General features: G+C 42.9%; 1 protein-coding gene across 1 annotated transcript; it reads left to right on the forward strand.

Moving 5' to 3' along the window:
• The first annotated feature begins 82 nt into the window (after positions 1-82).
• On the forward strand, positions 83-12,382 carry LOC138953736 (ankyrin repeat and SOCS box protein 2-like). Its single transcript, XM_070325625.1, has 8 exons — positions 83-142; positions 4,477-4,592; positions 5,280-5,378; positions 6,903-7,055; positions 7,639-7,905; positions 9,320-9,500; positions 10,182-11,062; positions 11,353-12,382. The coding sequence occupies exons 2-8, from the start codon at positions 4,493-4,495 to the stop codon at positions 11,547-11,549; spliced, it is 1,878 nt and encodes a 625-aa protein (XP_070181726.1). The 5' UTR covers positions 83-142; positions 4,477-4,492; the 3' UTR covers positions 11,550-12,382.
• Positions 12,383-15,898: the final 3,516 nt, after the last annotated feature.

Genomic DNA, 15,898 nt, shown 5'->3' on the forward strand with positions numbered 1-15,898 from the left:
AAACACATCGATAATCTTGTTATTCTAATATGGACCTTTCTTAAATAGCTTTAGTGATCAAGCCAACTAATCAAACTGAAGAGGTTGATCAAGGGAGACGATTTGACACATGCGCTTGCTTCCTGTTTTTAGGCAGTGGCAGGTGTGTTTATTCTTCTTGAAACTGTAATACCCAGAACATAAAAGATGCTGCGAGCCCTACTTGCTGACAGCATAAGCACTATTCAAACTTCAGACAGTGTCTGTAATTTACCTACTGTTTCTGAACTGGAACTGAATTGCTTTAGCAATAAGACACGGGCCACCGCACGGCACAATGAAAATCGTGCGCACAATGAATAAGTTGAATGAATAACAACAAAGGGGTGTGGTAGGTGGTTAGAAATACCAGGTCTGGTACAGCACTGAATATGCAGTATCTCTTCAAATGATAGTTTTAATGCACTTGTTTTTATGCCCTCTGACTCTAGGAGTCAAAAAGTCCAACTCTAAATTCTTGTAGTTGAATTTTATTTCTTTCATTTTTTTTTAAAAGATCTTTATGGAATCTTCTTCTGGATCTGGATCTGGATCTGGATCTGGATGTAGTACATTGCAGTAGCCAATAATGGCTGTCGTCGCAATGGGCGAGAGAGCGCAGCGTGACGGAGTTTAAAAACTTTCTATACATGCATGCCCTTCCAGGTTGGTGGTGTCAACTGTTGGAATTTGGGCAGTGTTTAAAAGCAGGATAAAAACACCTGGTGGTGCGCCTATGGTGGTGGGGCCCTGCCAACACCTGATGTAAATGTGTTGGCAGTTGCTGAATGTACCACGGAGTCTTGTAGGCGGTTCCATTCAGCCGGCGTCCTGACAAAAAAAGAGTTTCTATACGGTTCAGATCGGCTATCCGGAATTTTGAAGGGTCTCGAGTTGTTGTAGACTCGCTTCTCAACGGGGTTTTCTGATGTGCACCCGTGAAACTTTGTTGATGTAATTTTCCGCTTGGTCTTATCTGCGGGGGTGAGGAAACTTTCTGGGGGTATGGCTGGTACTTGTCCTCCCGTTATTTTATATAGCATTGTCAGGCGGAGTTGTTTGCGCCGATCTGCAAGTGTGGGTAGGTTTAGTCGCTGTAGCATTGCTGTGATGCAGCCAGGTTCTCTGGATCTGTAGTCTTTGCAGATGAATCTGGCTGCCTTGTGCTGTACCTTCTCGATTTTGTCGATGTCCTGTTTTAGATAAGGGTCCCACACAACTGCCCCATACTCAAGGGTCGATCGGACGAGAGTGACGTACGCCATGCGTCTGCACTCTTGCGGGCAGTTGTGCATGGTTTCTTCGTAGGAATCCGAGGACGGACCCTGCCTTGTTGCAGATGTTGCAGATGTGGGGTGACCATTTCAGGTCGGAGGATATTTGGATGCCGAGATAGGTACTCTGGCTGACGTGTTTAAGGATGGTATTGTCCAGTGTGTAGAAGTACTGGGATTTGGGTTTGGTGGATAAGATGTAGCATTTCTGCGCGTTGAATCTCATGCCCCATTGTTCTGCCCAGCACTCTAGGTTCTTAAGGTCTTTTTGAAGTTCGATGTGGTCCTGGAATGAGCGTATGTCACGTACGTAGATAGGCAGTCGTCTGCGAAGAGTCGTACGTTTGCCTTCACTTGATCGGGGAGGTCGTTTATATGCACAAGGAAGAGAAGAGGTCCAAGGACCGTTCCCTGTGGGACTCCCGAAATGACTGGGACTTCGTCGCTTGCTTCTCCTTCCAGCATCACCTTCATCTTCCGCTTTGTCAGGAAATTGGAGAGCCAGGTGTGGATGGGTCCACGGACACCATAGTGGTCCAGCTTGCCGAGCAGCTTGTGGTGGGGGACTGTGTCGAAGGCCTTACTGAAGTCCAAAATGGCAATGTCAGTTTGCCTTCCCTGGTCGTTTGAGTGGAGGAGGTCTTGCATAGTGGTAAGCAGTTGGGTCTCGCAGGAGTGTCCGGTTCTAAATCCATGGTTTCTGCTGGTAAGGATGTTGTGTTTCTCAAGGTGAGTGTGTAGGTGGCGGCAGATGATGTGTTCCAGCAACTTACAGGCTACCGAGGTTAGGGACACGGGGCGGTAGTTTTCTGCTTTGTTCTTGTCGCCTTTCTTGAACACGGAAGAGATGTTCGCTGAGCGCCAGTCAGATGGGACTTGGCCTGTGCTGACTGAAAGATTGAAGATCAGGGTGAGGGATGGGGCAATGGAATCTGCACATATCTTTAGTACTGTGTTGGGTATGTTGTCGGGGCCAGGGGCTTTGGAGGGGTTCAGGTTTCTTAAGAGTTTTGCCACTCCGTTTTCACTAATCAAGAGTTCATTTAGACTGGGATAGGGCTGGCCTTTCATCTGGGGGGGTGGTGAGCCGTCGTTTCGGGTAAAGACAGACTGGAACTGGTTTAGGAGGATCTTGGCTTTGGAGATGCTGTCACTGTATAGGGTGCTTCCGTTTTGTAGTGGTGCCACTCCTACGTTGTCCTGGCGACGGGCTTTCACATAGCGCCAAAAGGGTTTGGTGTTGTTTCCCTTCATCCCTTCAGTTATTACACTGTTCAAGTACTCCCATTCGACGCGGCGTATTTCACGTCTACATTCTTTCTTGAAGAAGTTGTAGTTGTCCCAGTGTCTTTTTCTGCGTTTCTGAGCAAATGTTTCCAGTGTCACCGTATGGTGCGAGTTTTGCGTGCCACACCTTTTTGTCATCTATCACTTACCAGTACCAAATGGGCAGCATGACGCTGTCTTCAGATAGTTCAACTTCTAGTGTGCTATGATATATGATACAGTATATAGACTGTGTCAGTGTGTGTTTCCAACTTCAAGTTTCTAGACTTTCGTTGGAAACTTGGGATCTTTGACATACATGTACATCATGTCATTTTTCATGCATTTGTACACAAGGGTAATAGAGACTAATTCAATTTTCTCCACTTGGAAGTTGAAGTGTGCAATGAACGTGGACTCTGTGAGTGGGAAGTACAGAAAAGTCCTTGTAGATTATAGACTGTACGTAGAGGTTACATGCCGAGTCTCAGTGATTATTAAAAATAATGGTCGAAGTTTGCGGATCATGAAAAATGCGAGCTTCAGCGAGCTTTTTCATGACCGCGAACTGAGACCATTATTTTTAATAATCACTGAGACGAGGTGTGTAACCTCTTTATTCCCCCTTTCTTCAGTTATTCAAAGAAAACAGGAGTTTTTGTGCGAAAGTTTGATCGAATCCGAATCACTCAACCAGTCAACCTGCGCAGGCGATCGATTAATGCGCGGTTGTATAGTTCCGTGCAAATCATTCCATTCTGTTAACACTTCTTGTCAGTTTCCCTGTTTTAGACTAAAATCAAGTACACAGATATGCTGTTATTCTGCTGTGGCGGAAAAGGCAGATATTGTGTGTTCTGTTTATGTTTTAGTATCGTTTAGGATAGTGTTCTTTCGTCAAATGGGACTAGCAGACGAACTTTTGCACCCATGTTCCCACGTTAATTACTGTATGAAGTTCAGTTTTCTGGGGAAAATAGTGTATGAAACCGCTTTATGTTGTTTAAATTGATGAGATGTGTGCATTTGGTTGCGTGGGAACTGTTTATAGAATGAAATATTGTTGAAAACTGACTGTCGGATTGCAGTCAGTGTTGTCGAAGAAACTGCGTTAAAAGAAGGGGAACTACTCTTGTCGGCAAGAGTATGAGTTACTTGCCTTGGGAATTTGCTTGTGATGAACGGTGTCAGTGTGCACGGCAGATCTAGATTCAGAAAACAACCTAACTCATGGATTTTATATGGAGATTCATGTGTTCAGGCCTGTAGTTGTTAATTTAAATGCGGTATGTTTGTATTGTTTGCTCCAGAGATGTATATTTCGTACGTATAGAGCGTTCGGAACTTTTCAGTCGCAAAAGTAGTACCAAAACAGAACAGCTTCTCAACCCATTGCACTATCGAGGATTCAGGCTGTTGCTGGCTCGTTATTTGTTTGGTTGCTGGGTCATTATCGAAAAATAACTAGCTCTACAAGTTTACAGAGGTAAAGAAGCAGAGGGGGGAATAAAGTTGTGTTATTATCACTTTGTACCCCACCTATGTTGACCAAGTTGTTTTTAGCCGAGACCAGCTGTGCTGCAGCAGGTCACTCAGAATTGTAGTACCTGTGTAGTACAGGTCTGTGTATCAACACGCTGGAATGCAGGCGTTAGATCGACGTTACACAAACTTACAGGAAGCGACTAGCTAACAGCCTGAGCGGATATATCCGTACCTGGTCAGATAGAGCTATATGAGTGGGTACGGATATATCCGTACCTGGGAGACAATGAGTTAAAAAGAATGAGCTCTTCTGCCGAGCTCTCTTCTGTTTTGATGTGTGCGTGTGTGTGTCACTGTGTCACTGTGTGTCTCACTGTGTCACTGAGTGTTTGCATACAAGTAAATCAAGTTGTTTCCTTTGTTGTGGTTTCAGGTGATATCTTGGAACAATGGACAATAAGTATGAAGATGATCCACAACAGTACAAGACAACAGGAGTGGCCGCTAGAGTTGGGGACCTGATGGGACTGCAACAGATGGTGTGGAATGGTAAGGTGGTGGTTGTGACTATCACTCCACTGTATCAGTATCACTCTAGAATCACAATCAAGTATCAGTGAGGATCGTGATTAACCCTTTACATTTTAAACTGTTTGATTATATTAATTAATGGCTTAGCAGCTGTTTCTTCAGATTGTAACATTTATTACACATTCACATGCTTCTAATTCTATTTTTTGTTGTTATACAATCTAGTTTTCGGTCATAATGATAAATGGGGAATTGATTCCTGACCAAGGTAAATTAGATTGAGAAGCCCAAAGGAGGGCTTCAATTAGGCTTTATTTATTTGAATAAGGTTTCAAATCTTCCCATTGAGACCAAGAAGTTTTTGTTTCAAGCATAAAAGGTGCGTGTGGCTATGCCAAAATCCTGAATTGTATCAAGTTGATTAAGTGTTCTGGCAGGCAGTGTGCTGTCACTGTCACTGTCACTGTCAGATCAAAATCCTGACCAAGGTAGACTAGCATTAACACTGTAACAGTCACTGCAAGGTATTGTTGGACCCAAACAATACCAGGACAACTTTTCAAACAAGAAGTGCATCCATTACACTGTAATGTACAGTTAAAATAGAAAGATCATTCTTATTTCTGGACATTTAAGTGACTTTTAGTCTTTGGTGTTCTAGGATCTGGAGCAAAATGTCTTTTGAAGAGTTCACTTTTCTCCCAGGTCGCCCAGTTGATGTATTTGACAACAGAGGTTGGAGTCCGTTACACGAAGCGGCACATGGGGGATTCTCTGGTTGTGCGGAATTTCTTCTGAGACAGCGTAAGGTTTTGTTTGTTTTTTATTTTTTAGATTTCTGGCTCTTACTCCAGGGTTCGTACAGGTCATGGAAAACCTGGAAAGTCATGGAATTTGATTTTTAATTTTCCAGGCCTGGAAAGTCATGGAATTTCAATTCAAGTCATGGAAAGTCATGGAATTTAACAAAAATAAGAAATAAATAAAAATTAACCTTTAGCACACCAGCGGCGATTTTCGTTGCCCAGCCATCCTCTTTGCCAGCCAGCAGCGATTTGCGTCGCCAGCACAAGGCTTGTTCGTATAACCAACTTCTCGTTCGTATTTGCATACGTGAATAACGGTATTTTTAACGGTACTTGAGCCAAAGCGAGGCTCACTTCCTTCCGTTATCTCGTCGTGTCGTCTGCACTGCATTTGAGTCGGTTTCGTCGAAGTTTTCTGCTTTTGTTTTTGCATCAATAAAGTACTTTAGCGCTTCGACAAGCAAGATGGAGGATGATGAGTTTGAAACTTTCTTTCGAGTTGTTTCTTGACAACAAAAAGTATGCGGAATTGGAACGAATTACCGAGGAAGATCTTCGCCGCAATTAACTGTGTATCGCGGTGAAAAAAATGACAGTTCGTCAAGTCACAGTGACGGTTACGAAACAGAATTTACGAAAGTGCAGATGGATACAAACAGTGGCTGGTCCAGTTTAGTGAAATGACAGGACCCGCAAACATTACCGATAATCTGACTGCGTAGCAAATGCTTGACTTGCTTGTCGAAGAGACACTGAGTAGAAACTGACTCAAACTCAGTGTAAAGCAAGCCAGTGTCAAAACTGGCAGTGACAAGACGTAAAAAGTTTGCGTGTTCGGAAATGGCGACCTGTGGATCTAGTCATGGAAAATGTTATTGAGGCTCATGGAAAGTCATGGAAAAGTCATGGAATTTTGTTTCTAAAAACCAGTGGGGACACTGTTACTCTTAGAAAGCATTTTGTCAGATTCTTTGGTCACATGGTTTGTAAGCTGTCATGAGGTACCAAGAAATTGGTTCTTTGACCAATGCCTAACATGGTGGCACATGTCTTTAGAGCGTTTTACCTTTTTTGCTTTTTTCTTTTGCTTTCTGTTGAAGTCAGAAAGGAATCATTGGTGTCTTGTGGAATTGAGTCCTACTCTCAAGGGAGTAAAAAGACGAAAATGTAACGTGAAAGGGTTCTATTTTCCTGGCAGCTTTGTTTGATTACCAATGTGCTTGTTGCTTTTTCTTTGCTTTTGTTTTGATCACTGCAGGCTTTTGGGTAGTTTTCTTTTCTTGTTACATCTGTGCCACCACACTTTTCTTTTTCTTTTTTTGTGTGGAGAATATAAGGAGAAAGGGTTATATTTTTCTGGCAGCATTCTTTCAATCTTTGCTTACCAATGTGTTTGTTGTTTTTTTGTTTTGCTTTTTACAATGTTTTTTGTCACTGCAGGTTTTTGGGTAGTTTTCTTTTCTTTGAACATCTGTGCCAGCATTCTTTTTTTTAAATATTTGATTTGTTTTGTTTGTTACAGCGGAAACAGATCCTGACTGGAGAACTCATAACAATGAGACAGCCACCCTTATAGCTGCCAGACATGGCCACAGCACGTGTTTGCGAGCCCTGATTAATGCTCAGGCTGACATCAACATTGCAACCAATGAAGGTTTCACTCCACTGTATGAAGGTGGGTTTTCCATCAAAGTTTTCTCTTTTGAAAGAGTTGGTCAGTTGTTAGGCAGTCAGGTATGTGGTGTGGTGTTAAAGCATTGGTTAGAAAAGGGAGTGTGTCATATTATATGCTTTCACACATTGGTTTTCCAACGTCTCTGTCGTTTACTCAGAAACATTGTGAAATTTGCATCTGATTTTTTTGGAATGATTCTGCTGAACAGGGAATATTTCTCCCATTTATTGTGTTACTAGCAGATGGCATGATTTTATTTATAACACTACAGACGCTAAATAAACAACTAGATGCCCCACCTGTTTCACAAAAGTAAGCCCTGCAACTTTTTTGGTCTGCACCTGCAAGCCCACACACACATTCTCTCTCTCTCTCTCTCTCTCTCTCTCTCTCTCTCTCTCTCTCTCTCTCTCTCTCTCTTCTCTCTCTCTCTCTCTCTCTCTCTCTCTCTCTCTCTCTCTCTCTCTCTCTCTCTCTCAAAGAGATGACTGCCTCGTTTAACCGAGAAGACCCAAGTCACTTACACTTTAACTCTGCCTCGCACCTTTCTCTCACACTCCCAAACCAACCCTCTTTGTTTCAGCCGTCAGGTCCAGAAGCCCGGACTGCATTCGCCTGCTGGTGAAGAAAGGGGCAGACCTGAACTGCAAGGCCTACACAGGCTACACAGCCTTGCACCAAGCAGCCATCATGGGGCGATCACAGATCGTGTCGTACCTGCTGCAGCAAGGGGCCAGGCAGGACGTGCAGTGCTGCAATGGCTTGACGCCTCTCTTCATGGCCGTTCAGAGTGGCAACACCGACACTGTGCGTGTGTTCTTGAAGCACGGTGCCGCAAATGCGAAAGATCGTAAGTCACAGGTTAATGCTCAGAGAGAGAGTGTGAGTGAGTGAGCGAGTGCTAGTTCAGATATTTATATGTTCACATTCTTTATATAATGTGTGTTTCGTTTCATCTTCCTCTGTAATTAGTGACAGAAAGAAAGCGGTGTGTGCATTTCATGGTATAGAAGCATCGAGCTAGTTATTAACTTTAGCTTAATTTTTCTCTTGAACTAAGTGAAACAACAACAAAGCAAGGTGTTATTGCCACTAATCACGAAGGACAATATCACAGGTGTCATTTTGTTTTGTTTAGGCCAAAAAAAAAAATAGGTGTGGTTACGGTAACATAGCCAAAAAAAATAGGGTAGGTAGGTAGGCAATCACTTTTTTTTTTTTTAACTTTTTTTTCTAATGTGTACAAATTAAACCTACCGTACTTTCCCGGTGACAAGGCGCTTTGTTATCTAAGACGCACCCCCTTCTTTTTAAAAAAAAATTGTAATCCAGTCACCCATTTGACGCAGGGGGCCAATAGGGCCACCAAAATGACCCAGTTTTTGCCATGAGAGGTGGTTCCCCTGTCATATCTGAGAGAGGAAACACTTCCTGCATCGGGGTCAGTGACCGGTCAGTGACCAAAGGCATTGTGATAGCTGGGTGGCCTTGTTAAAAGACACGACCTTCTTCCCAGGGGTCAATGACCCAGTTTTTGCCATGAGAGGTGGTTCCCCTGTCATATCTGAGAGAGGAAACACTTCCTGCATCGGGGTCAGTGACCGGTCAGTGACCAAAGGCATTGTGATAGCTGGGTGGCCTTGTTAAAAGACACGACCTTCTTCCCAGGGGTCAATGACCCAGTTTTTGCCATGAGAGGTGGTTCCCCTGTCATATCTGAGAGAGGAAACACTTCCTGCATCGGGGTCAGTGACCGGTCAGTGACCGAGTTTAACAGAGTGGAAATCTGTGTGTGCGGCCAGATCAAAGGCAGGGCAGTACCTAGTAGCTGAAACATGCATTATCACAAGTTGTTTGACTGGTACTCAAGCGGTCTCTTTGATTTTTTTCGTATTTCATACACGGATTAGGCGCTTCGTTATACAAGACGCAGGGGTCGAACTCGAGGAAAAAAGTCGCGCCTTATGACCCGGAAAGTACGGTACTTGACAGGGAAATAAGTGTGCGACACGGGCGCTTTCGCTTTCATTGCGTTTTTTGCACTCGTTTTTTTTTTTGTGTTTTTGTTTTTTTTTTTTTTGTTTGACAAATGTAATAAAAAGTTATAGGATCGGCCCCTAAAAATAGGGTAGGTCGGGTTACCGTAACCACACCTTCTTTTTTTTAGGCCTTACAGATCTACTTGCTTTGTAAGACTTTTAACATAACATTACACGTATTTTTTTCCACCCCATAATGAATGTATGTTCACAAATTATTTTCAGTGAAAAAGGACGTGGTCAACCTGCCAGCATATGACAACGCGACCCCATTGTTGATAGCCGCCCAGGAGGGCCACTCGGACATCGTGGACTTACTGCTTGATCATGGAGCAGACGCCAACATTCAGGTCACAGAAACCAGGGCTGGTCCTCTGCAGTATGCTATCTATTGTGGCTATGAAAAGTGAGTTAAAAAAAAAAGAATTCTTCTTAGTGATTGATGTGTTATATCTAGTGTATGCAGGTTGAAAAGAATTGGCGTGAAAAGGGGTCTTCTGCATTTCTTTGGCTTTCAGCTTTTGATTGTTAATATTACTGTCCTGGTTTGATGTGTTTTGTCATGAACATCATCTTCTGGTGTTTTTGTTGTTGATATGGTGGTAAATTGGATGGCATGGGTCTCTTTCTTTGTCTGAAGACACAGAGTATATGTACTGTATCAGTGTTGTTCCCAGGCATCGGTTTTCAGTGTCTGACCCTGATAGTTTTGACATGTAGGAGGTCTTCTGACCATCAGTTTTCCTACCAAGTAGATCAAGTTGGAAATTTGGACCTATACATATTTTCAGACCAGGACAAACTGACCTTTTGTCCTCTGGGTTCTAGGCTAATTGCCCCCCGGACAATTGCCCCCCCCCCCCCCCGCCCCCCCCCCCCCCCCACGCAACAACTGCCCCCTGGACAATTGGCCTCCAATGGTGGGGGGGGCAGTTGTCCGGGGGGCAATTGTCCGGAGGGGCAATTGTCGGGGGCCAATTGTCCAGGGGGCAATTAGCCTGCTACCGTCCTCTGAGGCTGGGAATAACACTGCTGTATGTCATACATGTACAGTTTACTAAACAAAAATCTCAACATATATTTGCAGGTGTGTAGCATCCCTCATTCCGGTGACCGACATGCAGTTGTTTGCCAATGACTACGGCTTGATGCACCCCATCGTTCAGGCCATCAAGTGGCCCACCACCACCATGCTCAAAAGTCTCATGGACGCTGACCTTGACCCTTTTGACACGCGCGGCATGGACGGTACCCAGAGGACAGAACTGAGAATCCGCGAAGGACTGCCCGAGAGATTCGGGAAAGGGTGTGTACTGTGCCATATCCCTGGCACAGCCCCCTTAGTGTGTGCTCGCTATCTTCTGGACCACGGACTGTCGGCCAATGGGGGACAAGCCAACGGATGCGAAGCCAACGGCCATGAGCTGCCTCCTCTCATTGCGGCCATGATCCGCGGCCACCATCCCTTGTTATGTCTTCTCCTGGAGTACGGTGCTAAGCCAAATATTTACTTCGATCACGTCGGAGGTAATGTCGCCATGCTGTACGCCTTGCACTATGATCTCCAGTTCTGGTCTGACTTTGGGGAGAATGAGGATGAAGAGGGAAAGGAAAGTGCAGCAATGGCAAATTCCTTCACAAAAGACAACGGCAACAGTTCGGGTGTTAACCAGTGGCTCAGCCAGCGAAAACAGTCGTACCTCTTCCGGCTTTTTGCTGCCGGAGGAGAAGTGGGGTCACTGTTTAGAGAAAATGGGGAAGGGGGGTTGAAGCAGTGGGGTCTGTCTCAAATGCTGCTGAATGATCTCAACGTCAACGACAACGAAGGAAAAAACGAGAAGAGCATGTTGCGGATGACGGCCGTGCTGGCACTGCTGCTGTGTTTGTCGCACAATGTGGAGTCTTTACCCAGCGCCCTGTTGAAGCTTGTCTCTGCTGACCAAGCCAAAGAGCTCAACACTATTGCAGGTAAGAGTGGAACTGTGGACACCACCCCTCCTCTCTCTGTCAACCCCCCTCCCCCATTAACTTTGTTTCTATCGTCCTATTATGTATTTGTTGGTTGGTTGTAAGAAAACAAATCAGAAGCCTCCATAACTTCCCGAAAATTGATGGGATCAAAGGGGCAGCAAATAACTTGAATTTACCACAGTCAGAATCACTTACAGTTACACTGCATTTTCAGGCAGTAGAAGACTTAGATCAATTGCATGAAAATTTGCTTGTACCGTACATTGTTATACTTTTTTCATATACAGGGAGGACCAACACCCTAGCTCAGCTGTGCAGGCATCACATTTTCCGCCGATTGTTCATGCACGAGGACAATTTGGAGAAAGGAGTTGCCTCCCTTGGACTCCCACAGACTGTGTGTGATTACCTCCTCTTTCCAGAACTTGCACCATACGGTCGGACGTTAAGTACCCTGCTGGCACAGAAGCCAGAAGAAGAATAATACTGCCACTTTTTTCGCAGACAATTCAACATTGTGTGTGTTTGATGATGTGTGGTTTTGTCTGTACCATTGATCAGCTGAGTGTCTGAGGTGAGCAGTGCAAAAGTGAGAATACATTGTGAAAGCCTGTGTGACTTTTTTCCATGAACCATGATTACCATGGGCCAAGTGAGAGCGACAATAAAAAGCTGACAATGTGTTATAATGCTGAAAGAGAAATGATCTGTCTGATTATGCTTGTCTTTAGATTAGATTAAGATGTTTTGATGGTCTTGCTTTGCACACCCTCATTATTTATAGATTATGTTGCTTGCCATGGGTAAATGAAAGAACAGATGTAAGCGCAAACTAATTGGAGACAAGGCCTGTGAGAAAAATGGTACAGAAGAGGTAATCTGAAATCTGGTGGTTCATTCTATATATGAATCTGATGGGAGTGCCCGGACTAATGAAACGGTGCTACATGTACTACATGTACTAGTCTCAGTTTCAAACTCAAAGACTTGCTATTTGAGACATGTGTTAATGAGTCGGTAGTGGTTTATGTACATCTGATAGGAAGAGTGCTTAGAAGAATGATATAGTACTGGTACATCTTTAGGCTGCTTTGATTTAACAGTTGTGCTGTTTCATCCGCTTTTCATATTATGATCATGTTGATTTGACTTGAGTACCATGTATTGAGACTGTGATAAATATGACTCGGATGAATGCCTTGCTGTGCCAAGAAATGGTCTTCTGTGTTCATTTGTGAAGACTTTCTTAATATGCCACCAACTACAAAAGCGGACCATTTTTTGTTTGGTTTATTCAGGAAGTTTTGGGGGGGGGGGGGGGGGATGGGTAAGTATAATTAGTTTGTTCTTTGTATATATATTCAGGCTTGGTTTGCTTTCGAGTGCACAATAAAAAATGAGATTTTGTTTGTGTGTTATATTTCATATAGAGTGTCTTGTATGTGTGCTTTGATTTCCATATTAGAACTACATTGCGAGGAAGCGTTTGATAATGAAGTTGTGTGAATTTTTTAAATTCTTATTTTTGTTTGCTTTCACTGCTTGCTTTTAAAGTCAGTGATGCAATGAATTTTAAGCTGTTACTTTTTTTACCTCATATTTTGGAGGGGGGAGGGGGTGTGATGTGTGCTTGCTTTAATATGATTAATGATGGCGCAATCAGATTTTATAGGAGTCTGCAGCAACAGATTTGTAGTTGAGTAAATCCTGTTGAGTTTATTTCTTTTTTTACCATGACAAAAGTAAGAGAACTAAAAATTTCTTCTGACAAAAGGATGCCTCCTAAGTTTAAATAAAATACAGCACCAGTTGCCTTCATTTTGCAATTGTTTCAGGGGGGGGGGGGGAGGGGAGGGGATAAGGATACTATACTACATGTATTACTTGCTACAACACAGTGAGTTTGAAAAGGACCTAAGAAAAATCAAGCTCTGGGTCTCCATTCAGAAAGATGTGAATGCTAACTTCATCTGCGTGATCTGGGTCCAGGGTATTCATTTTTGTTGTTGTTTGTTTTTGTGGATGTCAGACATGTATAGATTACGGGGACAAAGTTAAAAATAAGAATGAGAGTGTTTGTTATACATATATATATGAATTTGAAGGTGCGACTATGACAGCATTTTCTAAAATTTACATTCAATTTTAGTATATTTTTCTTCTTCATTCAGATGGACCTTATCAAGTTGGTTTTGCTTCCAAATACAGTCATTGTAGATACACTGTACATCTGCTTGCCAAATCTTTTTACACTGGATTCTGTTTGATAGTTGATGTATGGACTCGTGTTTTGTTGTACTTGTACCTGTATAATGCATTCAAATGCATTTGCTGATCAGTAAGTTCAAATTTTGATCCCAGAAGTGAATGATCTTGTATGTTTTTGTGGCTACAACCATGCACGTGCATAATATGATACTTGTGAATGAAATTCTGATCTTTGCCAACATGATGCTATAGACTGAGTACGATTTTGCCAATATGGCTCTATACGGTGGAACTCCCTCTTAAGACCGTATACAATCTTAGAATGTTGGGTCTTTAAAAGGACTTAAAATGTCAATAGAGATAAATGTACAGATGTTATGATCAGAACATTTTAAAAAGCCAGGGGGCTTGTCTTAAATCTACCAGCACGGTTGGCCTAGTGGTCGGGAGGTCGTGGGTTTGAACCCCGGCCGGGTCATACCTAAGACTTTAAAATTGGCAATCTAGTGGCTGCTCCGCCTGGCGTCTGGCATTATGGGGTTAGTGCTAGGACTGGTTGGTCCGGTGTCAGAATAATGTGACCGGGTGAGACATGAAGCCTGTGCTGCGACTTCTGTCTTGTGTGTGGCGCACGTTATGTCAAAGCAGCACCGCCCTGATATGGCCCTTCGTGGTCGGCTGGGCGTTAAGCAAACAAACAAACAAACAAACAAACAAACAAACAAACAAACAAACAAAATTGTCTTAAATCTGGGGGTCTTAAAAGGGAATTCCGCCATAGCTGGAGTGTGGTTTGTTTTGTATGTACAGGGATGAACACTAGTGTTGAGGTATAAATTGACAGAGATACATCGGTGAACTTGTTTTTCCTTTTTGAGTCACTTGAGAAAAAGTGACTCTATGTAATCGGTCAGTGTTAGTCTGTCCGGCCGGCCGGCCGGCCGTCCGGCCGGCCGTCCGGCCGGCCGTCCGTAGACACCACCTTAACGTTGGACTTTTCTCGGAAACTATCAAAGCGATCGGGCTCATATTTTGTTTAGTCGTGACCTCCAATGACCTCTACACTTTAACGATGGTTTCGTTGACCTTTGACCTTTTTCAAGGTCACAGGTCAGCGTCAAAGGAAAAATTAGACATTTTATATCTTTGACAAAGTTCATCGGATGTGATTGAAACTTTGTAGGATTATTCTTTACATCAAAGTATTTACATCTGTAGCCTTTTACGAACGTTATCAGAAAAACAAGGGAGATAACTAGCCTTTTCTGTTCGGCAACACACAACTTAACGTTGGGCTTTTCTCGGAAACTATAAAAGTGACCGGGCTCAAATTTTATGTGAACGTGACTCCCAGTGACCTCTACACTTTGACGTCTGCTTTGGTGACCTTTGACCTTTTTCAAGGTCACAGGTATGTCTTGAAGGAAAAAAATTGAAATATCATATCTCTGAAACTATTCATCGGATTTGATTCAAACTTTATAGGATTATTCTTTACATCAAATTATTTACATCTGTATTGTGTTGTGAATAGCAATTTCTTCCTGTCCATCTGATGCCTCATATAATATTCAGAACTGCGAAAGTGACTCGATCGAGCGTTTGCTCTTCTTGTTTGTCTATTTTAGCATGTGCAACTGGCGGCGACAATAAAATTACTATTGCGCATGTCTTTGTAGGTCAATTAATGTTGAATCACTGCTCTTATACCCCCTGCGGGTTAGGGGGAAGAATTTACCCGATGCTCCCCAGCATGTCGTAAGAGGCGACTAACGGATTCTGTTTCTCCTTTTACCTTTGTTAAGTGTTTCTTGTATAGAATATAGTCAATTTTTGTAAAGATTTTAGTCAAGCAGTATGTAAGAAATGTTAAGTCCTTTGTACTGGAAACTTGCATTCTCTCAGTAAGGTAATATATTGTACTACGTTGCAAGCCCCTGGAGCAAATTTTTGATTAGTGCTTTTGTGAACAAGAAACAATTGACAAGTGGCTCTACTCCCATCTCCCCCCCTTTTTCCGTCGCGATATAACCTTGAATGGTTGAAAACGACGTTAAACACCAAATAAAGAAAGAAAGAATCACTGCTCTTATCTTTTTTTGAGTGCATGGTTTGAAAACATATGACTAAAAATATGCTGGTTTGGTTGAGATTAAGTCGTTGTCTTGCCTGAGAATTTAGTCACAGAAAGTAAAAGGTTTAAAGATATTATCCTTCCTGTGTACAGGGTCATGTTCACTGCCACAGATGAGTACAGGCTCTTGGGTCAAGCAAGAGCATCCGTTTACTGAGACAAATGTAAAAAATCATTAACATGGTTACCTTTTGTACAGAGGCAGATTTTTGTTTTGCCGAATTACTTCCAAACAAAAAAATTGCCTAACAAAATCTGTGATGGCGAACATGATTGCCTGCACGAGAAGTAGAGAGATGCTAAATGTATGTAAAGATTTAAAAGCCTAACAAAATCTGTGATGGCGAACATGATTGCCTGCACGAGAAGTAGAAGTACATCAGAATAAACTTTTAACTACCCCTGATCCCTCAGTGAGGAAGAAAGCAATTAAAAAAAAACCTGCAAAAACAAACTTAGCCTCTTAGACTTTGTGTACATACTGGTCAATG

This window comes from Littorina saxatilis, linkage group LG17 (assembly GCF_037325665.1).
Source record: "Littorina saxatilis isolate snail1 linkage group LG17, US_GU_Lsax_2.0, whole genome shotgun sequence".
In the NCBI taxonomy this organism is placed as follows: domain Eukaryota; kingdom Metazoa; phylum Mollusca; class Gastropoda; order Littorinimorpha; family Littorinidae; genus Littorina; species Littorina saxatilis.

What these genes read in the sequence shown, in the direction of transcription:
- LOC138953736 (XM_070325625.1), top strand. Translation starts at nt 4,493, where the DNA reads ATGGACAATAAGTATGAAGATGATCCACAACAGTACAAGACAACAGGA. An exon ending in TGCCGCAAATGCGAAAGATC is followed by an intron (nt 7,906 to 9,319) that starts GTAAGTCACAGG and finishes AATTATTTTCAG; the next exon opens with TGAAAAAGGACGTGGTCAAC. An exon ending in ATCTATTGTGGCTATGAAAA is followed by an intron (nt 9,501 to 10,181) that starts GTGAGTTAAAAA and finishes ATATATTTGCAG; the next exon opens with GTGTGTAGCATCCCTCATTC.